At 27.7% G+C, this 27,960-nt stretch overlaps 1 protein-coding gene and 1 pseudogene across 1 annotated transcript; one reads left to right on the top strand and one right to left on the bottom strand.

Moving 5' to 3' along the window:
- Nucleotides 1–26,829, bottom strand: LOC145184932 (transcription elongation factor SPT6-like). The gene is made up of 30 exons (XM_090093587.1): nucleotides 26,681–26,829; nucleotides 26,494–26,601; nucleotides 25,844–25,917; nucleotides 25,457–25,755; nucleotides 22,921–23,098; nucleotides 22,578–22,775; nucleotides 16,926–17,033; nucleotides 16,735–16,824; nucleotides 8,268–8,410; nucleotides 7,650–8,101; nucleotides 7,115–7,250; nucleotides 6,851–7,001; nucleotides 6,277–6,434; nucleotides 6,143–6,182; nucleotides 5,569–5,712; nucleotides 5,151–5,405; nucleotides 4,475–4,687; nucleotides 4,222–4,359; nucleotides 3,941–4,108; nucleotides 3,242–3,457; nucleotides 2,880–3,072; nucleotides 2,537–2,748; nucleotides 2,264–2,404; nucleotides 2,045–2,151; nucleotides 1,869–1,960; nucleotides 1,607–1,722; nucleotides 1,391–1,513; nucleotides 976–1,186; nucleotides 629–772; nucleotides 1–534 (listed from the first exon to the last, which is right to left on the bottom strand). Exons 1-30 carry the CDS (start codon nucleotides 26,790–26,792, stop codon nucleotides 80–82), a joined length of 5,175 nt encoding a protein of 1,724 aa, XP_089949713.1. The 5' UTR covers nucleotides 26,793–26,829; the 3' UTR covers nucleotides 1–79.
- Nucleotides 13,427–14,712, top strand: LOC149886001 (uncharacterized; annotated as a pseudogene).
- Nucleotides 26,830–27,960: the final 1,131 nt, after the last annotated feature.

The following is a 27,960-nucleotide window of genomic DNA, read 5'->3' as shown; positions in this document are numbered from 1 at the left end:
TTTTGTTTAACGCAAAATTAATGTTTTTTAAAAAAACCATAAGATTTACATTTAACTATACACTTATAACAGCGAAGCTTCACCTACGATGCCTTCTCTGGCCTTCATTTCTCTGATTGTCACTTCTATTTCGATCAAACTGACGATTACCGTGATATCCTCCCCTTCCTTGAAAACCGATTTTTCCACCACGATCTTTCTTAAATTTATTTTCACCATTTCCTCCGTAATTTTGTCCTTGATTACCCCACTGGGCAAAATTACCTTCAACTTCAGTAGAGCGATCTAATAGTGGTGTAACGCTCCCTAAGGAGAAGCTTCCCGGTGTAGAAAAACCTGGAGTTGATCGGGCTGGTGTCATAGAAAGCGCATTGTACATTTGATGATCAAAACCGGCAGGAAACGCTTGTTGCATAAGTTTAGCAGCTTCATCTTCTGAAATCAGGTTTGAAGGTGTAGCACCCGGAGTGTATGGAGTGCCACCAATTATTGATATTGGTGTTTGGTTATGAGGAGTGCGACGCATCGGTGTACCTAGTAAAAAATTTAAAAGCATTTTTTGATTTTCTCGACTTCAACCTTAAAAGAAGTTAATTTTTGAATAGAAAAAAAACTTATACCAACGTACCGACTCCGGGGATGGGATCTCTGAAGTGTTCCTTAAACCACTTTAACAAATTGTTTGTGTTTGCATGTATTCTTCCCCGATAACGAAAACCATCTCGTGTTACCGTTACAAATTCAACTTTAGCTTTCAAACGTGGCATATAACCTGATAAGATATATAGTACTCCTTTAAAATATTATAAGCTAAAATCATTATTTGTAATGTTTGTCAATAAATAACTTATAGTAAAGTAAATCCTGTAAATTCTGCGAAATTTTTCAGTCTTTTTTTTTTCAATGCAATCAAATACCTAACATAAACTTCAATGCAATGAAGTACCTAACACAAATTTCAATGCAATCGAGTACCTAACATAAATTTTCCAGGATACTGTTTATTACTAGCAAAAAAATAAGGAATTCGCCCAGGTGTTTTTCGCTTTTCTTGTGCAAGGATCTCTTCGAGTTTTGCTCTCACACCTCCAGTTTCTTTGTAGTATTTATGGTTAAGCAATTCTCGAGCATGTGCAGCCATTGGAGTAATATGATGAGCCATGACTTCATCGAGGTCCTCATATTCCTAAATAATATTATCTTCTAAATAATATTATCGTCTTAATGATATTATCTCCTAAATAATATTATATTCTTTTAGTTGTATGCTTCTTGTTATATGCCTATCACTATTAAGCAGTATAAGAAAATTTGCTAGGAAATCATGTCGGATAATAAATAGAAATACTTTTACAAATTTTGTTTAAAAAAATTTTTGAATAAAGTTTACTTCGTTGTCAATCCATAATGATCTTCCAATGCTAAAAGCATTTTCTTTACCCTCCTCCCGAATATCGATATGTTGATAGATTCCGTTGTCTACTTTCCATGTAACCGTTAAATGATCCGTTCCCTTAAGAAAAAACAAAAATGGCGACAGTTAAAATACATGAAAATCAAAGACATATTTATTTATATCGAACACGAAGTTTTAACAGAGATATACCTTGCTCGACGGCCTAACGATGCATTCTCCCTGATCCATAGTCTCAAGAAGTTTTTCGGCATCTTTAAAAGTAACGTTCTTGAATGATGGGTGAGCTATGACGCGCTTTACATAAGCTAAAGAAAGTCAAAGTAGTTTTTTTCTTATTCCTATTCTAAATCACTGTTTGAAATTAAGTAGTAATTTTTTAAAAAAGTCATAAAATTGATTCATAACGATCAGTAGAATAAATAAGACTTGTACACAAGCTTTTTCTACTCACTAGTTCTTTTAGATAAGGCGACTTTCGCAAGCTCTTCAGCTTTCTTATCTTTGTCTGCTGCTTCCTGATCGTAATATATATCACGTGGTGAACTAAGTTTTAAAACAAAATTAGAAAAGGATCGACGCAATCATGCTTACGGTTTCACTATACTTAGTTATGACTATATAAAATACCTAAAATTCCCTTGAGCATCAGTTAGGTCAGATGTTTTGCAAGTAAGATCAACTTGAATACGCTCGTAATTAATCTTTATCACTCTTGCGTGAAGTGTCATACCAATCTGAAGTTAAAACAATTATCATTTCAAAAACAATTTATATAATTCTAAGACTAAATTCTAAAAAAAAAAAAATATATAACTTATCAATAAAGAAAAAAAATAAAAAGAAGACCTTCACTCGATCTTCTGGTCTTTTACATCCTTTATCGCTAATATTCTTTGTGCTAATGAAGCCATTTATACCGTTTTCTAGTCGAGTTCGAACTCCAATAGATTGACCTGGACAACTTCCATTATCAAAGTGAGTCCAAACCTGTATTAAGAAAAAAAACAAAAAACTTTTACATTTTTCTTTTTAAAAAGTTTCAACCATTTTTACACATTAAAAACAAATTTTTAAATGTAGTTAGTTGTAAGTTAAACACTCAACCATCAACTTGCTTACCTCGCTTAATTCAAGAAAGTTGTCTCGCAAACAAAAAGGACATCTCCATAAATTTGTTTCATCATTTCTAGTAGGGTTAGCAGAATCTAATTGTTCTCTAGTAGGTTTTTTACATGCAAAACCTGTGACTACGCAAGTAATCATTTTACCGTAATAAAGAGATTGTGGTGTTTCACCAGTAAGCAGATGGAACCGTTCTTCAATAGACAAACCTTGATAATAATAGGGTAATCTATTATTATCAAGTTTTTTAACTCATGAGTTAAATACTTAAAACTTTTCCAATAAAGTTTATGCATTAAATATAATCAGAAAATTCAAGAAATATATTTTGAAATCTAACCTTTAAATGTAGGCCGATGATCTTTAAATCTGTTGATAAGTTCATCTCGAATGTCATATAAAGTAATTTGTTTGTTTCCATAGCCTTGTCTAGCCAACTCTTCAGCAAAAGCATCTAAGTCCAAATCTTTCAGCCTATCTGGTTGCTCAAGAATCTCTTCTACAGCAGACGATGGATTGGATTCTTCCATTCCCTGTATAAAAATTCAAATTATTCAAAAATAAAAGCTTCAAACTTTTCAAATGCAATATAGAGTGTATAAATCTTATCTAATAGTTAAAAAAAAAAGGTATAAATTTTTTAAAAGAAAAAAACTATAAACAACTTTTTAAGAGAAATATGGCATCAGAAACACATCTTACATCATCATATTCAAGTGCATCAATAGCCATTTTCCTTGGCCAGTCATAAGTTTCTGGATGTATTCTTGTTCCATCAAGAACTTCATACTTGTCATTTGATTCTGAAGGCTCAATTCTTATAAATCCAGCACAGTTAAGGAATACTTGCAATCCCATCTCACATACAGTTACCAATTGAGAACGATTTTCCAAACGTAAACCTTGTTGTCTTAGCATCTAAAATGTGTTTATTAGAATAATTTCAGATTGAAAATCTAATCAAACTAATAAATTTTTGTTGAAATTATAGAACTAGGGTCAGCAGACCAAACCATTTTGTTCCACCTGCTCAAACAATTTTTAATATTTATATACTATATTTTAGTTTTTATATATTGATAGGTGATGCTGCAATTATGTCAAAAATTTTATTTTTGACTTATTTGCAGCATCTAACTTTTGTCAGTACATAAAATTGTACAAAGGTGGATTGCATCTGTAAATTTATAAACACACAAATGTTCTTTTTCAACCTCAATTTACTTTTCTTAAAATTTGATAGCATTAAAGCTGCATGCTAGTTCTAAAATACAACAATTAACAAATTAGCTAACTTTTCTATTCATAACTAAAGACATTAACAAGTAAAAGATTTATTATTTTTTCATTTAATCACTTTTTTTTTTACAATAAACTTAAATTAAAAAAAAAAATCAAAACCTTAAGTAGATGTCCAGCTTTGCGAGGACCTAAACCACATAAAAATTGAGTTAGGACAGCCATGTGTGGAAAGTCCAAGGCTCTGTTAATATCTACACCAGTTTGGTTAACTTCATTGATAAATTCAATTTCTAGCTGTCTTTGAAGTAAATCCATTGGTAGATGATCCTGTGTTTGTTATGAAAATGTCACTATATTATTTAAATTAGAAAAGAAGCCATTTACATTATCTAATCAAAAATATGAAGATTGATTTTGATTAAATATGTAGCACATAAAACCTGCATGGGATGAAGTCTTAAGCAGACTAGCTCTTCTTCAAAATTACAGAGTCCAGCAAATTCAACAAGAGGATTTTGAATGCGACGACCTATCGATATGGCATGACGAAGTAACTCAGGATACTCTGCAAATTCCATCTGTAGAAAAAGGAAAATTTTGTTCCACCTGCTCAAACTATATTTCAATGATTTGTCTTTGTAATAAGTTTATATTGATTTTTAGAATATAACTGTTTTTAAAAAATATGCTAACCAATCCTCTAGGTGAGTTTTGATAAATTCTTGCAACTTCACCAGCAACTAATTCTACATAAATATGAGGCATCTGATGATCTTGCTCTAGTTCTTGGACAGCTTGAGTGATGTCGTCTAACACTCGCTGTGCATCACAACACTCTGCTGCTATTGCAATAACTCGTGGTGAATACTTACGAATAAAATCCTTTAACTTGTTCATGTCACTAATCTGGTAAAAAGATTATAATAATGAAACTCATCAATTGAATTGAAAACATACTTTATTTTAACTTTTATATACTAAAGACATCTTTAAAACATAAATCTATACCTTTCCAACATTAACATTTCCATACAGTTTTTGTAAAACAAGCCACAGATTTTAAATACCAGTTAAACTTTAAAGTAATGATTTGATGTATGAAACTACATTATTTCATTGGACTTTTAAAAGTCAAAGTTTTTAGCCTATTATTTCACACAATGTAATGATATCTTAAATTTCATAAATAGTTTCTAAATACATGTTAAATAAAGAATCATCATTATTTAAAACCATTTTTTAACCAATACAATTTCAACTAAAACATACTAGTTGATACCACAGTAACTATAAAACTTGTCTTAAATAGACAACAACTTACTTTTGATAAAACAAATTAGTAATCAAATTTACTAAAAAATCAGCAGACCTTACAATCCTGTTCTGATTTCTTATTGCTGTTCTTCCTCCACAGAAGATACTTTAAACGAAGAAAATCAACAACTTGTCCATCTGCATCCAGCATTGCAAAGAAAGAAACAGCATTCCTGTCAGGTAGAAATGAGCATGATAACACACGACATCCATGTGTTGATTCATTATCAGCAGAATACTCTCCCTCTTCATTACTCTCAGGTTGGTAAGGTGCAACAGAAATCCAACTGTGCAACTTTCGAGTACACGCCTAAAAGTTTTTTTGTAAATGCAAGACTATTTTATGTCAACAATTTTTTTGTTTTTTGACAATTTTTAACCAGGATGTAAAAACTATAAAATCAGAAATTAAAAACATATCATTTGTTTTAAAGCATCTGCAGTTTACATTCTGTTATGCCTAGTTTATGTACCTTTATAGCAAAGTCTATTGATTCACGCAACAACTTAGCTTTTAGCTCTTTCTCCAACATGGGATACAACATTTTATTAAGTGCTAAAGATATGGCCTCAGACCGCTGCTTATTCCATTCTTGGACCAAAAGACTAAACTCATCCTAAATAGAAAATATACTAAATAATTTTAATGATAATTTACATTTGAAGGTAAAACAAGTTTTTAATATAAATTTATATAAGTTTGATATAAAAATTAGTCAATCAGATATCATAGAACTATATATTAGTCAATCAGACATTAAAGAACTGTAAAATTAAAGAATCCTGGAATAATTATAAATCATTAAATAAGTATTATATTTGACAATGAATTATGCTTAATTTCATCAACAATTTTTTTTTTTTTTCAAATATTACTAAACAATTATAAATAGTGCTAAATTATAAAATATTCTTTGCTTTTTTATTTCATATTGTTTTATTAGAATTAGTAAATCATTTTTATCAGCTTTTCTATAAGATTAAATAATAAAAAGAAAAAAGAATTTTTTTTTAAAATGTTTCAAAGAAAATTAATAGTATTCATACCCGATGATATAATTGCTTTATTTCATCAAGGTATGAAAACCTAAATAAATATTAATAAAGTTAAAAAAGGAAAAGAACAAGTAAACAAAAAAAAAAAATGTTCTAAAAGTGGGTAGAAAAATATTGTTCTTTACCCTTGATTAGATTGCTCTTGACCAACCATAATTCTCATTTTCACTAAATTTTCCTGCTCTGCATGCCACATTTTTAAAAACTGTTCTCCATGAAGGTCTCGTACTGGTTTGCTTTTTAAGTATTTAAATGGTGCATTTGAATGAGTGTTATCGATTTCCTTAAGACAAGAGGATCAATATCATAAAAAGTATTATACATAATACTTTCTCTTAATACGATGTAGATATTTTTTCGAGAACTAATTTCAGATTAATATTTAAGCAAAAATTAAAGGAATGTTAATTTGAAGACTCTTCATCTTTTAGATAAAAAATAGCTTACTTTTTTGAACAAAAACAAAAAAAAAACTTTTTACTCTTTACCTATTTCAAATTTTAAACATTTAAGTTTTTTCACTTTTTCTGAATTTTTACTGACTTTTGTTTGATATTTTAACCTTGTAACTATTTATTCTTTCCTATTTTATCTGTAAAAATTGGTTAACTTATATGAATTACCAAAATTAAATTTTATCAAAACTTATGTAGGATGTTCTTTAATATCTTAGTCCTACTAAATAAAGAAAAATCTTACTTTTTTTCCTTTCTTCGTAGGTGTTATATAAATTTTGGCATTTTCCATAAACATTTGTCTGACATTTTGTTTCACAAGTGTATCTCGTGAAATCTGTGTAGCCACCATATGGCGAGCTCCTGCTAGAACCGCTTCAGCAGATGGAAAGGTACTAAAAGGATATAAATCACATAAACTAAATAATAAAATTACAAACAACGTAATCTAAACCACAGGTTGTAAACTTCAGCATTAATAGTACACAAGTGAAATCTTTTTTCTCACTTGCAAATAAATGATTCTGCAGACTCAAGTGGTGTCTGGGAAAATTGTACAGGTTCATGTCTCTGATAATTATCTCTTAAATTTTCACCAAATTGTACAGCTGTCAAGCCAAATCGTGATGCCAATGTTGTCAATCCTATACAAAAAATTATATTGGATAGGTTTAGCAATAACTTAAACTTTTTCATTTTGTAAGTAGTAAAGTTGATAATAATGCAAACAAAATAATTCAAAATTAAAGCACTTTATATGAAAAGATTTCAAAAAACATTTGCAAGAATAAAGATGCATCAATCAAATTATGCAACTTTAAATCTTTTTTTTGTCTGGTTTTATGACAGAAAGAAAAGCTAAATGTTGCTATATTATTAGTCATTTAAATCAATGAAATTTTTCTTTCAATATAATTTTGTAAAAAACTCATAAAGAAAAACTATTTTTTGATTTTTTAAAACTTTAATGAACCTTTGTAAATCTCTTATAATAATATTCAATTTAATCAAAAATAAAATATTATTATATAAAAAGCTTTTACCATTATCTTTACAAATTGTGTACAAAGTTCGTTTTCTGGGAAGTTTCCTGTTAACTTCTTCCTTTTTTACTGCCAAATCATCTTCACTTGCCTCTGAATCAGTAACATCTACCTCTTTTTCTTCATATTCTTTATTATCATTATCTGCTAAATTCTGAACATTAAAACCTGCATCACCAGTTTTTTCAGTGTGTTTTTTTTCACCAGATGAGCCTTTTGAGTTCTCCTCTTCTGCTGAATTTGTTTGAGTTATTTCTCCTGTCTCAGGATCAGTTTCTAGGTTTGCATTTGTTTTATTTTTTTGAACAAGAATTTTTTTTTTTTTTTTTTTGTGGGAAGGTTTTTTGTTTTGTTTTTTCCACTCATGCATGTTTGGAACTTCATCACCATAATACAACTGGAAATGTAAGTATATATCCGTTAAATCTTCTAAATTCTGAGCATTTTCCAACCTAAAATAATCATTACTTAATAGTAATTGGGTAAGAAAATCTGGAAGATTTGTTAATGAAAGCTGTTTATCTAAATTCTTAAAAGATATTTTTAAATTCTTTATTGAGAAATTGTTAACAGCAATTGTTCCTAATTATTAAAAAGTTTTAGATGTTGATAACTTACCGATCAATTTCTTCTTGTTCCAAAAGACGAAAATCTTCCTTTAATGGGTTATCACTGTTACTTTTAGTTATCTCAAACTGATATGTTTGCACATCCTTAAAAAGGCGCTTTAAATTGTTTTTTCGCACAATAAACTGAGTATACTAAAAAAAAAAAATATTTTAACAGAGTTCCTAATAGGCATTTTTTACTTTTTACAAATCACATTTGCAAACTACCAAATAATTCTTAATTTCTTATTTAAAAGAATGAACTGTTATGCTGAATAACAGTTTGTGACCATAAAAATCATAGTTATGCAGTTTTTAAGGCAAATTTAAAAACTTATTCACTGGAGTGATTAGAACCGTACTGAAATTGACTTTAAATTTTTAAACTGAAAAAGATATATCAAATAAAAAAATATAGATCTTCTTAAATTACCCTAGGTGAACACCTTAAAACCCTATTTTCCCAAATAACAAACTTTGCTTAGATTTTTTTTGGTGGCAGTAATTTTTGTTTTTTACCAGAGCTTAAGAGCTAGTAGGAAACTGGTCCTCTTGGACTCCTACCTTTTTTTATAACAGGTTCTGGCTCTAGTTTTTGTCTCCTTTCAGGTTAAATGCGTAAGGCACCAAAGTTCTGGTGATTATTGCAAACAGTAGCTAATACATACCAAGTATAGGGGAGACTGGCTCTAGTTGGCTACAGGGGTAAGTTGACACACTGCGTTTAACTCAGGAGTTTTCCATCAGAAACTTTTGGAATTCTTATGGAATCTTCCTACATAACAAAATCATCTTCCAGTGTAGTATCAGGATAATTAGTGCACGTGCATAGAAGTTATAGCGTTTTTTGTGTTTTTTTACTAATTTTGTAACTTTTGTAACTATATTACTTTTTCAATTTTAAAAAGTAATAGCATTAGCTACAAATAAACTCGAATAGATGTAAGTGTTTACTATAACCTGACATATTTTGTGTTTTTCAATATTTTGCATTTTGAGGGGTCAGTAGGACATTTTGTGAACAAATAGCTTTTGGGGTTAGTTGGCACAATGATCGTGAGGCAAGTTGGCAACATGTGCCAACTTGCCCTTTATTCACATTGGCTGTAAATTTACCAAAGTAATATAAAATCTACAGACATGCGAAATTGCAAAAGAAAAACAGATAGGGCTATAACTCCTCAAAATGTTATAAAAAATGCTATTGATGCAATTTAAATAGAAGGTCTATTTGAAAGACAGCAAAAGATTTTAATATTCCTGCAAGAAGCCTATCCCAATACAGCAAAAAATAACAACAAGAAGCCAAACAACAACAAATCTAGACAGGTAAGCTTAACCTTTTTTATGTATGTGTGTGTGTGTGTGTGTATATATATATATATATAAAAATAGAAGAAACAACAACTATGTATGGTACTTAAAGTTTCATGCCTAGCGGCAATCATCAGCCATGAAATACAAATCAAAAATCTATAAAAACCGTTACAAATTGCAAAAATTACTGTATCATGTGCTCTGACGTCATATTAGGAAAAAGAGGAGGAAAAGAAATAAAGAAAGAAAGCAATAAAGAAGTAAAGAAATGAAAGAAAGCAATAGAGAAATAAAGAAAAGAAAAGAAAGAAAGGAAAGGAAAGAAAGAAAAGAAAGAAATGAAAAGAAAAGAAAAGAAAAGAAAAGAAAAGAAAAGAAAAAAGAAAGGAAAGAAAGAAAAGCAAGGAAAGAAAAGAAAAGAAAAGAAAAGAAAAGAAAAGAAAAGAAAAGAAAGAAATAATATAGGCCTAGTCACCAGTATCAAATTTCAAAAGAAGAAATTTATTTCTATGCCTGCATTTTGAAACAAATTCGTTCTTCTTATTCAATAAGGTACCTTCATTAAGCATAATAATTATGTACTTCTCATGCAGGCATAGCATGCAACATTTTGTGGCCGGGTTGTACGGTTTGCAATGTATGATTATCTTTCACTTAACAATAGGTGAAATTTTCTTTTATTTTCCATATTTCTTTTGATAGTTCTGTGTTGTTCTTGTATTTTTCAATGTTAAAGGATTTTTGGTGGTTTGCGTACCTTAGTTTGAAAGGTGTTTTGCTGATGTCGTAATATATTTTTTCTTTCATTACTGGGTTGCTGGAGGAGATGGTGGCTTGGTAGACTATGTTTTTTGTAAGGCAATTTTGATGTAAAGGACACTTAGTTTTATCGATGCAATTACAGGTTTTTTCTCTAATGTTGGGGTTTTTTTGCTGGTTTTTTTTGCAGAATGCTTTGGTTGTGGGAATTTATGATGTCTTTTATGTTCGGCATGCAGCTGTAGCTCACTTTAATGTAATTTCTATTGAAAATCTTATGGAGTTTGTGGTTTACTGGGAAATGTTTGTCGACCAGGTTTAAAAACCGCTTTCCTATATTTGTGCAAACATTTTTGCTGTAAGGAGGATTGAACCAGATAATTCTTCGCTTACAGCTTTTGCTGTTAACAGGTTGTAAATTGGAGATGTATTTAAGCTTTTGGTCATAACCTGATTTTTTTAAGGCTTCCTCGTACATATAAGAAGAATTTCTGAAGATTTGTTCGCTAGATAATTGGCAGACAATCGTAGCTCGATGGAATGCGGGATCTGCTTTAAAATGTTAGGAGGATGGTTGGATTCAGCATGAATATAGCTTAAAACATTTTTTAGGTTTACTATAAGACCGGAAAGAGCAGTCATTGAAATTTAAAGTGACGTCAAGATAATTGACTATTTCAAATTACATTGGATAGAAATGAGTAAGCTATTGTCTTTGAAGATTTGAACAAAATGCTTTTTTATTCTTTCCATTTGTGTGCCGCTGGTGTTTCTAAATATAGCTAAACCATCGTCTCGATATAGTCCAAAATCAGCTTTATTATAATGTTGTGATAGTTGGAAAAGTAGGAAAATACCAACAAGTTTACAAACCTTGGCACCGTCAATAGCACCCATGGTAAAATCAAACAAACCGCTTTTCTTTTTAACCCAAACTTGATCATTATTGAAGAGTAACGATTTTCTTGCGTGTTTGATAATCATTTTTTGATCATTATTAATTGTTATGTGTTTCTCAGCAAAGCTAATTGCGTTGTTTAAAAGATTTTCATTGATTGAAGGGTAAAAGTCATTTATGTCAAAAATAAGAAACTTATACAGGTGTTTTTCAGTGATTATCTTAAACCAATCAGTGACATATTGTGTTTTTGTCCTTTGATTGAGACCAAGTATACGTTTGATATCATGGTTTATTTTTGATACTATATTTTTACTGATTCTTCCAATTTCATTTTTAGCAGGGTTTAGTTGTCTGACTGTAGGGTTGTTTATAAAGTTCTCTTTGTGGTCTTTCAGGGTTAAAAAACAGTTAGATGTTTGTTTCATTTATTTCAATTTTGTTAAAAACTTCGTGGTTGTTTAAATTTCTTTTGGTTTCTATATTTACTTGGTCTTTTATTATTGGATTGGCTTTTTTGTATGAAGACGTTATAGCACTTGTGAGTAAATTATTATATTCGTCTTTAGACAACATGTACATGTTCGATGTTTTGTCAACGTGTCTTCCCTGCAAAAAAACCAACAAAAAAACCCCAACATTAGAGAAAAAACCTGTAATTGCATCGATAAAACTAAGTGTCCTTTACATCAAAATTGCCTTACAAAAAACATAGTCTACCAAGCCACCATCTCCTCCAGCAACCCAGTAATGAAAGAAAAAATATATTACGACATCAGCGAAACACCTTTCAAACTAAGGTACGCAAACCACCAAAAATCCTTTAACATTGAAAAATACAAGAACAACACAGAACTATCAAAAGAAATATGGAAAATAAAAGAAAATTTCACCTATTGTTAAGTGAAAGATAATCATACATTGCAAACCGTACAACCCGGCCACAAAATGTTGCATGCTATGCCTGCATGAGAAGTACATGATTATTATGCTTAATGAAGGTACCTTATTGAATAAGAAGAACGAATTTGTTTCAAAATGCAGGCATAGAAATAAATTTCTTCTTTTGAAATTTGATACTGGTGACTAGGCCTATATTATTTCTTTCTTTTCTTTTCTTTTCTTTTCTTTTCTTTTCTTTTCTTTCCTTGCTTTTCTTTCTTTCCTTTCTTTTTTCTTTTCTTTTCTTTTCTTTTCTTTTCTTTTCTTTTCTTTTCTTTTCTTTTCTTTTCTTTTCTTTTCATTTCTTTCTTTTCTTTCTTTCCTTTCCTTTCTTTCTTTTCTTTTCTTTATTTCTCTATTGCTTTCTTTCATTTCTTTACTTCTTTATTGCTTTCTTTCTTTATTTCTTTTCCTCCTCTTTTTCCTAATATGACGTCAGAGCACATGATACAGTAATTTTTGCAATTTGTAACGGTTTTTATAGATTTTTGATTTGTATTTCATGGCTGATGATTGCCGCTAAGCATGAAACTTTAAGTACCATACATAGTTGTTGTTTCTTCGTTTTATATATATATATATATATATATATATATATATATATATATATATATATATATATATATATATATATATATATATATATATATATATATATATATTGCTCTATTTATACAAAATATTGAGCACTCCTATATGAACAGGAGATATTGTATTTGAAAATAATACAACTTGAAATAGCTGTATATGTATATATATATATATATATATATATATATATATATATATATATATATATATATATATATATATATATATATATATATATATATATATATATATATATATATATATATAATCTGTATGTGTGACATTTTTAATACTTTAACTAATATGTTTGCAGATTTGTTTAGGTCTTCAATGATTTACAAGAAGAAATTTTAGCACAATATATTACAAAAGCTTCTGACATTTATTATGGACTTTCTGCCAAAGAAGTGAGGAAACTAGCTTTTCAGTATGGAAAAGCTAATAACATCAAAATGCCATAGAATTGGAGTAAAAATGAAGCAGCAGGAGAAGACTGGTTCACTACTTACCTCAAAAGACACAAAATGTTGTCAATAAGTAAACCTTAAGCAATAAGTCAAGCACGTGCTTCCAGTTTTAATCCCACAAATGTTAGAAAGTTTTACAACTATTTAGAAACTGTTCTTAATTGTTTAAAGTTGTAGAGTGGAGATACTTGGAATATGGATGAAACTGGTATTACTACAATTCAAACTCCAGATTGTGTTGTAGCTCATAAAGGTTTTAAACAAGTTGGACGTGTTACTTCTGCTGAGAGGCAATTTAGTAACTGTTGCAGTTGCTGTCTCAGCAAGTGGGAATTCTATTCCACCTTTTTTTATATTTCCACGAGTGAAGTTTAGAGAGTATTTTTTAAATGGTGCTCCCAATGGAACTAAAGGCACTGCAAACCTTTCTGGTTGGATGGCTAAAGTTCAGTTTTTACAGTTTTCCCATCATTTTTTCAAATATACTAGAAGCTCAAAAGAAAGACCTGTTTTGTTACTATTAGACAATCATGACTCCCACCTCTCAATAGAAGCTTTGACTACTTCAAAGAAAATGGTGTATCAGTTTGTTCATTTCCACCTCATGGCAGCCACAAACTGCAGCCCCTAGATCTCAGTGTATTTGGTCCTTTTAAAAAGTACAAAAACACAGCTTGCAATACATGGATGACAATGCACCCTGGTTCAACAATGACAATTTACAATATACCTAGAATTGTGACTAACTCCTTTTCACTTGAATGTACCCAAATAATATCACAGCTGGGTTTAAAAAAACAGGAATTTTTCCACTAAATGTTAACATTTTCAGTGAACATGATTTTATGCCTGCATATACTACCGATAGTCCAAATTCAGAACCAGGCCCTGCTATAGAAAGATTAGTGTTAAGTGTAAGTAATGTTACTCATGTTGACTTAACAATATCAGAAAATGACAAGCCAGAAGTTAATTGCTCAAAAGATTAAGAACCATATTTTCATATCTTATTTTCAGACAATAATGATGAGACAACTGCAATTCTAACTCCTGAAGATTTAAGACCATTCAAAAGAGCTAAAGCAAGAAAAATAATTTTAAATAAAAAGGACAAGAAAAAAAGAACCATGTCAGTATTAACAGATTCACCAAATATTTAAAAAAAAGAAAAAGAATCTATTAAAAAGAAAAAGTTAGATATGGAAGAGAAAAAGAAAAGAAAAAAGTTTAATGAGTTTAAAATTGAGATGAGTAAAAAACCAACTAGTAAAAGAAGCATATACCTAATGAAAAGTCTGAATCATGAAAATAACTTTGATGACGAGGAGTGTTTTTGTTTGGTTTGTGTTGGAACCTTTTCTAAAAGTAAGCCTGAGGAAATCTGGGTTCAGTGCATTAAATGTCACTTTTGGGCTCCTGACTCCTGCATAACTGGAAACACTTTATTTTACATTTGTGACAACTCTAATGATGATGATTAGTAGTATAATTGTTACTATTCTTATTACATAATAATAAGTTAATTAATATTTTCTCTTTTGTTTTAAATTTACATTGGCTTAAGGGCAAAAAAATTTAAGGTAAAAAATTTTGTTGAATGAAAATTATCATCAGTTTCCATGAAAAAGATGCACTTAAAAAAAATGCCTAATGTTGCTAAACTTGTCATTTTTAATATGGGATGCCAACTTATTCCGTTGGTGTAGGCAACTCACCCCGCACAAAGATCAAAAACTAAAACTGTAGCCGACTAGCCCTGGTCTCCCCTACTACAAATTAAAATGCAAGCAATAGAACAGAATTAAATGACTTAGACTACAAAGCAGGAAAAAAATTTTTTAACACATATAAACATAAAACATGTTAAACAAAACTTGAAAAATATTTATAGGATATAATATATTTTTACTCTTAGGATACATTAGAATTTAGAGCATATATATATAGCTAAACCCTAGATACTATTAGTAACTACTTGTAATAACTGATTCTAATTCTAATAACTCTATTCATGTAAAAAAAGGAAATTTACTTTCAAAACTCAAAAGTGGGCCAGGGCCACCTCATTGCGATAGTTGGAAAATTATCTTAAATATAGAGGCCTTATACATACATATACATACATACATACATATATATATATATATATATATATATATATATATATATATATATATATATATATATATATATATATATATATATATATATATACTAATTTGGAAAATAAAATTTAAAATGAGGTGGCCCTGGCCCACTTTTGAGTTTTGAAAGTAAATTTCCTTTTTTACGAATATATATATATATATTTCTTGAAAAAGATAAGAAAAAATTCAAAATTTGCTAACTCATAAGTAACAGTTTATCCTTTAAAAAAATTGCTTCAAGCAAGTCTTTCAAATTGGATCTTAGAATAATCACTTCACGCTAACTTGAGTAATCACTTCACGCTAACTTGAAGAGTCTTCCATTCCTTGAAAAACATATCCAGGAGCTAAATATTCTCTTTGAACTTTATTTGTGACAATATATCGTTGGTACAGCAAACTATTCAGATTTTCCACTTGGTTCTACACCATAGATGGATTATGGATTTGTTATATGAATAAGAAATTTTAACTCTAACAATCAATCATGTGCCATCCCACTAAAGTCAGTACTTGTTATCCATTGCTCATTGCTTTATTATTTCTTCAAGTAACTTGTTCTTAAAAACATGGATTCATCTATTATTCATCTATACAAATAGTCCTTTTAAATAGTTTTGAAGTTAATCTTTCTTCTTCAGCTTTTTGTGTAACCAAACATCAAACACTGTTACTGTCTATTTGAATTTTTAATTTTTTTTACCATTTTACTATTTCATTATAAGTATGTAAGTTTTTCATAGCTGGTTTACAAAAGAAAGAAAGAAAAGAATTTTTTACTATTAACTCAATAATTGAATTCTTAAACTGAACTGATATCATGGAAATAGATATTCTTTCAGTATAAGAAATTTTTTAATACTTAAGTGATGTTCTTGGCTTGTTGATGCTAAGGAACTAGCAGATGTAGATTTTTTCTCTTCTTTTTTTCTTTTTCCATTTCCTTGAACACTGCAGGATTGCACATTTTAGGTATAAATTGTATATTGAAGTATTAAAAATATCTTAAAATTTTTTACATCTCATAATATTTTTTTTAGTATCAGTTTTTTTCACAAGTGCAAATGCAATTTTGACAGCGTTGAAATAAGGAACTAATACTAATGTTGATACAAAAAATAAATTTTTTTCTTAGCCCTTCTATAAACTAAACACTAAATTAATGATATAGGCCTAAAACTAATCTTTAGACTCTAATGTTTAATTAGGTGCCTATTGCACAAATTAAAACTAAAAAAAAGAGGCTCTCAAGCCATGGCATTTGCAGTAAAACTCTTTTGAGTTTTGCAATCTTATTTACCAAAGCTTAGGATTAATCAAAAACCTTCAAAAAATGAAAAAAAAAAAAAAAAAAACCTTCTCATCCCATTCATAAACTTTCCATAAATCATCTTTTTTCAGTTCAGGTTCAACATATTCTTTTCTGTACATTGCAATAAATGGAACCTAAATTTAAATCCTAAAACTATTAGACATTTACATTTAATTATATTTTCAAACTTTTGTTATGGAGTACTGAAACATTTGGAAATTTTTTATAACCTAACCTCAAACAAATCCTTTTTCATGAAACCAAGTGCTGCACGTATCCTTGGAATTGCTGTTACACCTTTTGGTTCAAAACCAACATACTGTTTTGTTGCATCAACAGGATCCTAAAATTATTTAATTAACTAAAAATATCAACTATTTTAAATTTGCTAGTTCTTTATGTTAAAAAAAAACGTTATTCTCTCAACTAAAGTATTATAGATTTATTAAAGGTTTGAAAAGAAATTAAAAATAAAAAATAAAAATAAAAATTACCAACTGCATTCTTATTTTTTGAAAGTAAAAAAATTTTCTGGATAATTTTAAGTAGTAGCAAAGCATAATTAAATACCTTTCTCAACATCTTACATATTTATCACTATTATTACAAAGAGAAGCATTTAAATTAAGAGCTTTGAATTACTTAATTAAGATTAAAATCAGAACATACTTTTGCCTACATACAGAAAATCAGAATCATTTAGCTACAGAACCCTAGTATCAAATTACAATAAAAAATTGAAAGCAAATTTTCCAATGGTTTTTAATAATACTTGATAATATTTTGTGTAATACTTTTATAATAAAGATTTCAAAATAATTGATACAACCCATGAAACAATATATTAGGAAACAATTTCAATCCAATTTGTTATAATGAGAGAATTCATATATAAAAAAAAAATATTACTTTTACTAAACTCCACAGTTTAAATTAATATTTAACTTAAAATTTCTTCAAAATAATTAAATCACACTGTAAGTCTATTGACAAAGTAAAAAATATTATGTCTGTTAAAAAATTGACAAAGCAATATAACCAAAGAAAAAATAAAGGAAAGAAAAAATTCATAAGCTAATATCATTTCAACTTTTAAGAGTATGTAATCAGAAGCAGTATTTTCAAAATGGGGAAATTCCCCATCCTCCCTTCCAATGGGGAATTTTGCCTTTATAAAGGGGGAAAGAAAATTGATAAAATAATTTTTTAAAAAAAGGATCAAAACTAACTTTTGGTTTTTGCCAGATTAGTATTACTAAAACTGAACACAGAAACAGACTACATGTGGAACCAGATGCTTGCATTGCACTATCTATAACTCAGCCAGACATTAAAGAATTTGTGTTTAAGAAACAAGTTCTTTAATGTCTGGCTATTTTGAATATTTTTCTTCTAACTACAAGTGCCAGGAGGGAATGACATTTATATTTTTTTAAAAAAAGTTAAAAGGGGAAATCAAAATCATATCAATCTGATATGCTTTGATATCAGATTAGTAAAAGATGGCATATCAATTGTTCCTAATAACCTCAGTACATCTTAATCTTGATAAGTTTATGAACTTGTACTTTCTTTATTTGTGAGCTTAGTTCTCCAGAATTGAATTAAACATGCATTTGTCCACCATACCTCTTTACAATAAAGTGGTCCTAATTCAGAAAATTGCAAAAAGCAACTCTAATTATCAAGCCTTTGCCAATCCACTTTTTACTGTTCTGATTGTGTATATTAGGGTAGGTTAATTTTACCTTTTTTTTTCAAATATCAAATTGAGTAATTTTAGAGTAGCTTTCAAAAGAAACAAGAGGATTGATAATGAGTGATCTCTCATACAACAAAGTCATCCAAAAAAACTAGCAATTCATCTGAAACTGAGGTAACTTTTGCAATTTTACTGAAATATTTTAAGTACCTGTAAATTAAAAACCCATTTTGTATGCCACATTTTCTTTCAGGAAGAGGCTGAATGACAACCAAAAAAGAATCTTCCTGGAAACTACAACTTAACTAAACTTCTCAGATTTGCTATGGAATAAGTCAGAAATGAATGTTCATCAAGCTTACTCATTTAGTTTAAGGCCAGTCTCCGTAAATTTCGGGTTTGTTTCGTTTATCTGAGGGTGACGTAAAATTGTGCCGTTCAGATCCCGCAGGATTTTTCTAAACGCTTATAATAAAGCGGTAACTAAAAAAGTCCGACAAGAAAGTTTTCTAATTTTTTAAGTATATATCATGAGTTCATAACATGTTATGAATTAGTATATAATATAATGATTTATAACAAACCACATTATTTATTATTCAAATCTTGAATACTTATTATTTGCAATAGATTTTTTAAATTGGATGTAAATTATGTTAGTGTATTTTACTAAATTAGTGCTCAATGTTCAAAACATAACATAGAAAATAGAAAGTGCTCAATGTTCTTAAAGAACAAGAAAATAGAAAAACTTCTTGATGATTCTGAAAAAAGAGAAACTGGCAGCAAGTATATATGTATATATATATATATAATCTAGATAATATCTAAACAAACAAAAAATTAATAAATCAATTGACTGGATGATTATTGTTAAAATAAAATGAATAAAAAATTATAAATTAAATAATGATAATCAATACAAATCATATCCTATTTAACAAAACTTTATTACTAGAATATAAACTATTACTCCAATAATATCACAAAGGATGTTTTTAAAACCAATCTCAAAGGTTTTTCCAATTCATTTTGATGTATATAAACATTCGACAATTGCCATAATCTTTAAACTTATTTAGCTGCTTTTAATAAATTTATGTAAATTACTTGTTAATTCAACTAATGACCATGCATTTGTTGTCATTGATTTATAATGTATTTCGAATAATAATTTTACTACAAAAGAATTTAATAAATCGATTTCAATTTCTTCCAAACAAATCGGTTAAATTCGTTGTGTCAACAGTCTACTAAACACTACTGCTGATTTTATTAATTTATTTATTTTAAATCTAGATCTTTTTCTTTCTCGCAATATTTTCATTCTTGTTAAATAAACATTTTCTTTTTCTTTATTTTCTCCAGTTTTATTTATCTTTACTATACAAATTAAACATGCTATCAGTCAAATTTCAATGTGTTGTATTTAAGCAGGATCCATCCTCCTATAGTAAAATAAATCACATTTCTATATAATTATAAAATATACTTGTAAATAATTTTTTTTTAGTTATATAGTAAGCATTGTAAAATAGTAATTGATTTCTTTGACCAGGAAGTTCCATCAACTACATTAAAAAATAAAAAAAATCATGAAAAGTACTCAAAAGAGACTATGCTGTCAAAATATATTTGGCAACTAAAAGAAAAAAATATTAACTTTAAATTAAACTGGTCTATCCTAAAAACTGCGCCTACCTATAATAACATATCTTAAAAATGTATGTTTTGTTAACAAAAAAGTTTGAAATTATTACTTATTTAGATCAAGAAAATTTACTAAATAAAAAAAACTGAACTTATTTCTAAATGCAGACATAAAAATAAGTACCTTTTAAAAAATTATAAAAACAAATGAGCAAACTTATTTAATTTTAAATACCAATTAAAAATAATAAATTGTATTAACACTATATATACATATAAATATGTATATTTATATGTATATATGGTGACCACACGCTCTATTTTGTTTATTACGAATAACTTCCACCGACAGAAACCATTCTGTTTATGCGGTCATCAAAAAGCCTTTCAAAACAAAATCGCTAAGTATTACTGAGTTCTCGACACTTCATTGTACGCCATTGAAAGAAATTATTAAATGTCGGATTTTCTACCCTACCTTCTGAATCAAAGTATGAAAAAACAATATAATTCAATATCGATGTCTTTTAGCTTGTAGATAACTAGAAAAGTTGTGCTTAACAATTTAAACCCTTATTTTTTTAAACATTCATCTTTAAGTTTACTGACAATATGCGTCATCCACCATATTTTTGTCAATAATATTTTTTTCAACTTAGCCCAACTTTTTCTAATTATTATTCAGCTTAGACAACAATTTTTCAAAAACAGTTTTTTTTAAAAAGGAGTTGTAGAAGGTAGGACGAACTACCATAAGAATTTGGACTGGCCTTAAATCACCTGAGTAGGTGAAGGTCTTGCAAATGATTTACTGCATGACATTAAACATATCTTGATAAATCTTGATATCAATTACATCTTGATTGACAACTGCAAATTAGATTGGCCTATATCACAAGTTAAGATAGTGAAACTAAAGATTTTGAAAAAAAATCAGTAAATTTGCTTTAGTGTGGATAGTAAACACGATCAGACCACTTGAAAATCTTGCATAATAAAATTGCCTAAAGGGGAAGTCCTTAAAAAAATTTAATGAACCTGAACATCACCTCATATTTACTTATGAAGATTGAAAGTCAAACATTTTTTCCTCAAAAAATCACTGAAATTTCATGAAGTATTTTATTTCAATTACCTTCAACTTCTACAATAGGGTAGGGTAAAATTGACCTACCCTATTGTATATTATGGCTTTAATTGCATGCCAATTGGTGTTCTCATATTTTTTAAACATCTGAACCTTTCAGGTTAAACTTTGATTTATCTTTTTGAACACTTTTGTGCATTTTGACCCCAGGGAATTAATTACAAGGGACCTTTTTATAACTGACTTAAAAATAATTGTGTATGTGCAAATTTTAATTTTGACAATAAGCATCAATACAATTTGTAGATAAGTCCTAATGAGATTATCTCAATAGTGGCTATGCAATTTCTATGCATCTGATAGCACAGTTAAGGAACCTCTGGCCTGTTTATGAGTAGTTTAAAATACTAATATTTATTTTCCTTTAGGAATTACATTAAGATTTTAAGTAAGGAAAAACCTAAAATATATTCCTAACTTGGAAATAATAATGATATTTAGAATTTTTAATCTTAACTTTTTATGAAGATTTAATTCATTAACATAACATCACTACAATGTTTAACAACTACCACTGTGTTTCAATAATGTTTATGAAGATTAATTTAAAAACAAATTTCATTAGTTTTTTCAGCTATTTTTGCCTCAAACAAAAGTCCAATTAATTTTTCAGAAAGGATCTTTTGAAATTAAGAATAGATTAATTTGTCTTTTTACACATGATAGATTTTTAAAGTGCCATCTACATATACTCCATAATCTAAATCAACTTTTATGATTTGTAATTTATCTAAAAAGTAACAAAAAATCTTAAAAACTTTAAAACTGCAATCAGAAAAACTTTCTCTGAACTGCTGCATTAATTCATTCATGAGGCCCTTTCAGATGTTGTTCCTTTTTTGTAAACATACAAAAATATAAAAGCATGAATAAAAAAACTAAATCACTATCACAAGAACTTGTTATGTTGTGGACAGGATTTCATATTTGTTATGAACAGAACTTTAGCTGGATATATAGGAGACCTAAATATCTACAAAAACTACAATTCTTTAAATTCTAGTTATGATTCCTGAAACAATGGTCGTAGATGTTTATTTCTTAATATACCCTAGATTAATTTTATAACAGACTGATATGAAAAATAATTTACACCCTACTTCCTGAAAATGATTTTCTTTTATAAAGTGTTTAATTTAAACTTTGTCTCTGTGTGATAAAACTTTAAAAGCGTTTTAACTTCTAAAATAATAGATTAAAGAGTAAGATTTTTTATGTTTAAATATTTAAAACCTAGAAATGACTTTGGTTTGCATTTTATCTATAAAATTGATCATGCAAATTAGGTATTATTTGAAACATCTTTGATTGAAATTTAACTTTAATAATTCTTATGAGATAAAATCTCATTACATTTTTATGTAAAATCAGAACTCTAAATACATTACCTGAAAATTTTGTTGTGATATAGGTGGCTGCATAAATGCTTGTTTGTAAATCCACTCTGCTTCCTCCTCTAGTTCTGTGTTAGAAACTTGTTGCATAGGAACAGTACGAAGTTGAAATCTTTCTGGAATATCAGTGATCTTTATACGATTATCTTCAACTGTTAAATGACTGCGTTCCAGTTCTGTTGGATCATAGATCTAGAGAGATAAAGTTAAATATACACTTGAACAATTCAGGAATTAAAAGCCTTTCAAAAACCACCAACTTAACAATCAATAAGTCTAATCAACTCATTACAAGAATGAAAATCTCAAGAAATAACATTAGAAAGGTTTTTCTTACATCATAAATACTTTTACGCAAAGCTTTTTTTCTTGCTTTACGTTGTTCCATCTTTGTGACTAATTCTTCTTCATCTAAATCCTCATCAAATTCACCTTCGCCTAAATCATCAGGTTCAGGTTCTAATTCACTCAAGTCAAATTCCAAACCAAAAATATCCTGAGCATCCTGTAAAGCACTAAAGAAATGAAGGAAATTTTAAATTTGAAAATAATACACTAAGGAATTTTAGAAAAAATAAATAAAGATTTTTTCTTTAGATTATGAAAGCTGGGCTATTCCAAAAACATAAAAACATAAATTTTAATTAATAGCTTTTAGAAAAAAAACCAGCTTGAAATTTCTAAGATTGTCACATACACTTGATACTTGTGTATCAAGTGTGTGTGACAATCTTAAGCTATCAAGATAAGGGGAAAAAATCTTGAATTTTAGTAGATTGTGGATTTTTAAGGTTTAAGGTTAATTAAATTTGATACCAGAAAAAAAGGAGACATAAAAACCAAATTAATAATTTTTTCTGTGAAGATTATTTTTGTTAAAATCCTGATTTTCCCCACAATGCACTGTTAAAAACATAAGAATAATCTCTGAATTTAAAGAAATAAAATCCCAAATAGTGCTGTTTTTAAGTTTTGAACAAATGCAACAAAAGAGCAGAATTAAAATATAAGAAAGATTATCTTTCTTAGAATAACAGGTTCAACTTGTTTGGCCTATATGGGTCTGCATTTCTTGAGCTAAAGATCGGATATCCATAGCAATTTTTGTTAAAGCCAAACAAAAGTTATTATGCACTTCTAACTTGTTGTGCACCTTCATTTTGATGGTTGCCAAAAAGCTGAAAACAAAAGGCAGGAAGAGGAGTTGAGTGGGCAAGAATCTATTTAAGAACCAGATTTGTACCTGTAGTCATTAAAGAATTGTCTCAGAAAAGAGTTTCTCTTGGTATCCACAAGCTTGGATAATTCTTATGTTGAGCAGAAAACATGGAGTGGGTTGCTATAATTACATTAAAGTAATTCCAAATCAGCTCAATAAGGCTCTTCAATTCTGAATAATACAATTCTGTCAAATCTATGAATGAAAAAGTTGGCATTAGCAATTAACCAAATCACTCATTCCAAAATTGTGGAGCCTAACTTTCTTAAAGCATTTCTCTTTATTGGAAGACATTTATTGAACTTTTCATTTATCAGGTGGTTTTTTGAAAGTATCTTTTGGCATTACAGAGTTTGATACCAATAGTGACCATTGAAAAACATTTAATCTAAAGATTATCAAATGATAGTGGAGTATAACAACAAGTGCTATTAACTATTGCAGAGAATCTTCCTGAAACTTTTAAAAATATCAAAATGATCTACTTTATCCATGCAAATAAAGTTAAACTTGTCTTTTCTTGCTACATATAACTTCTAAATATCATTTTTGGACTTCAAAATCATGCTTGCTCACACCCTTGCACCTGGTGCAATGTTGAGTCCAAACGTCTGGCAATTTGCAGTGCTCTGAGAATACTTGGATCTCGAATGCATTTCTTTCCGGCTTTTAGAAAATTTGAAGGTGATATCAAGAATGCAAAAATGTTTGGTAATGGGACTCATTCCTCCCATTGAGCTGCTTATGTTGCTTAGTGCCTTTTCTTGGTATCATTTATACATAGCTATAAAAGAACTTCAGCTCCAATCTACGCACTGGCCTGCATCTCATTACATCAAAGAAGAACCTTATCATAGGGGTCCTTACTACTGTTAAAGTAGTTAGGTGGCAAAAATACCCAGTCACTTAACTTTCATACTCAAAACCTAGTTTAGAGAATATCAGAAAAGTATGATTCATTATATAATCAAGTTGTTTAGACTAGAGTTTCAATCAGTATAGAGATTTATAGAGAAAACATTCACGGTATATATTTCCAAAACATAAATAGCCAGCATGTAGGTTACTATAAGATTCCTATAAGTTCACATGGTGTCTACAAGTTTTAGAAATAAAATTCCAGGAGATTTTCAGGACATTCCAAGACTTTTATTGCCATTTTCCAGGACCATTTTAAGTCTATTAAGTTTTTTTTGTTACTTGTTTATGTCTATAAAGTTTACATTTTCTAAGAAAATTAGACTTCTTTGCATCTGGAAAGTCTGTTCAAATTGGTTTAATTACTTGCAAGGCAGCACATTACAAGTAATTGAATAGAATTGAACAGACAATTCTTTCTGAATTCTTTTTATATTTATTAAAACACAGTTTAGGATTGAGACAATAAAATTCTAAAACTTCAAAAAAAGGGGTTCTTTGAAACCTGAAAGTAAATTATAGATCATTCATCTCAAAATGTTAACCATTAATCTGCTCATTAGATATAATATTCCTAAAAAAATTATAAATACCAAAAACTAATTTTAGTTTTTAAAATATTTATGGTTAGATTTATTTTAAGAGCAGTTCTTTTTCAGAACAACAGATCAGCTATCAAAGTTTCACATTTACAAAATTTAAAGCTGAATTTTTTACTTTAATCAATTACACATACCTATCTGTATATCTTCCAGATACACTTTTTTTTTTAAACTTCTTTTCTCTTATTGGTCGATCTTCATCATCAACAATAAAATCATCAACTTCATCTTCTCCTGATTCCTCATCATCTACCTCTACTGCTTTATAGCTACTGTGTGAATGTCTGGATTCTGGTCGATCTGACAGAACAGACACTTCATCATTGTCATCTGCATCAAAGATATCATGAGCTATTTTATCACGCTCATTTTCTGGTGGCCTGTCAGATTCCTCTTCATCAGAATCCAATAGTTTGACACGAGAGTGCTTTTTCTATAAATAAGGTTAGCTTTTTATATATATATATTTTTTAAAAAATATTAATTTATCTCCAGCTTAAGTACTACAACTTTAGATTTACTTTTCTTATTTTGATCCCTGTATTTTCTTGAATAAGGTCAAGATCATCTTCATCAACATCATCTTCATCACTTTCTTTAAATAAAATAAAAATGTACTTGAATCTCTAAGCAATCAGCGCATATAATATTCAAATATAATCAAACTTATGAATAAGAAGAATATAAAACTGGTTTGTTTTAAATTAATTAAAGTAAGATTTTCTGTTATCTACAATTATCTACACTTAAACAACATTTACTCAATTTCTATTTTTTTTAAATTTATTGTAGACAGTTTTGTATGACATTAAACCTTTAACATATTATTTGACAACAATTTGATGAATTTAAAAGAAAAAATACTTTCATGAATTAAATTGAAGTTTTATGAACAAATTTAAATGATAATTTGAAAATTCTATACTTTTAAAAAATTTTAAACCTATTTACAATACAAATGAATTATTTTTATTTTAAAAAATTTCTATTGTGTTTATATCTTTATAACATTAACATATAAATACAAATGCACATGTATACAATTCTAAACACTATAATACAAATATAGATGATAAAAAAAGAAACAGTGAAAACTTTTATATTTAAGGTGCTATATTGGTCTTTATAGCCCATTATACAATTTAATATATATGCAATAATAGAGCTTTACCTAGTTTTCTTTTACGATTGTTTGGTAAATCTCCATCTTCATCATCACTATTTTCATCTTGTTCTTCTTCTGGTTCATCATTAATAATATCATTAATTTCATTTTCATCTGAAATAATAAGAATCAAAACTTAACTAATTCCTTTTACTTTAAAAAAACTTTCAAAGTCTTAAAAAATGTTTTTTACCAATTCCTGCATCTTCATCCTCTTCATCAGAGTCATCTTTGCTGCCATTTTGTTGAGTTTCTTCAAAATCTTCATCAGATTCCTCAGCTTCACTGTCCATAAAATCAGACATGTTTTATTGTTTTCTTAAAATCAAGGAATTTTATGTGTAATATAGGAGCTTAGTTAAAAATTTTTAGATATGTTTGAAATTCATTAATAGTACATATTATGATATGAAAATATATATGTAATATAAACCAACTGCTAAAAACGATTTTATATATATATATATATATATATATATATATATATATATATATATATATATATATATATATATATATATATATATATGTATATATATATATATATATATATATATATATATATATATGTATATATATATATATATATCTATATATATATATGTATATATATATATATATGTATATATATATATATGTATATATATATATATATGTATATATATATATATATATGTATATATATATATATATGTATATATATATATATATGTATATATATATATATATATATATATATATATATATATATATATTGCTCTATTTATACAAAATATTGAGCACTCCTATATGAACAGGAGATATTGTATTTGAAAATAATACAACTTGAAATAGCTGTATATGTATATATATATATATATATATATATATATATATATATATATATATATATATATATATATATATATATATATATATATATATATATATATATATATATATATATATATATATATATATATATATATATATATATATATATATATATATATATATATATATATATATATATATATATATATATATATATATATATATATATATATATATATATATATATATATATATATATATATATATATATATATATATATATATATATATATATATATATATATATATATATATATATATATATATATATATATATATATATATATATATATATATATATATATATATATATATATATATATATATATATATATATATATATATATATATATATATATATATATATATATATATATATATATATATATATATATATATATATATATATATATATATATATATATATATATATATATATATATATATATATATATATATATATATATATATATATATATATATATATATATATATATATATAGGGAAAGATGGCGATAAATTCCGCTCCGGCGACTATTTTCTCTCTTGCTGAGGTAAAATAAGGACTGGTTTCCAATACAATAATTGTACCTACCTTAG

This window comes from Hydra viridissima, unplaced genomic scaffold (genome assembly GCF_058129835.1).
Source record: "Hydra viridissima isolate aposymbiotic clone 2 unplaced genomic scaffold, HvirCarnegie_v1 scaffold_7, whole genome shotgun sequence".
Lineage (NCBI taxonomy): Eukaryota > Metazoa > Cnidaria > Hydrozoa > Anthoathecata > Hydridae > Hydra > Hydra viridissima.
The sequence above is the reverse complement of the archived record's forward strand: the minus strand, read 5'-3'. Positions and strand labels throughout refer to the sequence as shown.

Coding starts and splice junctions, on each gene's coding strand:
- LOC145184932 (XM_090093587.1), bottom strand. CDS start 26,792: ATGTCTGATTTTATGGACAGTGAAGCTGAGGAATCTGATGAAGATTTT. Junction 5,713..6,142: donor TAAAGCAATTATATCATCGG/GTATGAATACTA, acceptor TTTTCTATTTAG/GATGAGTTTAGTCTTTTGGT. Junction 3,073..3,241: donor ATGCACTTGAATATGATGAT/GTAAGATGTGTT, acceptor ATTTTTATACAG/GGAATGGAAGAATCCAATCC.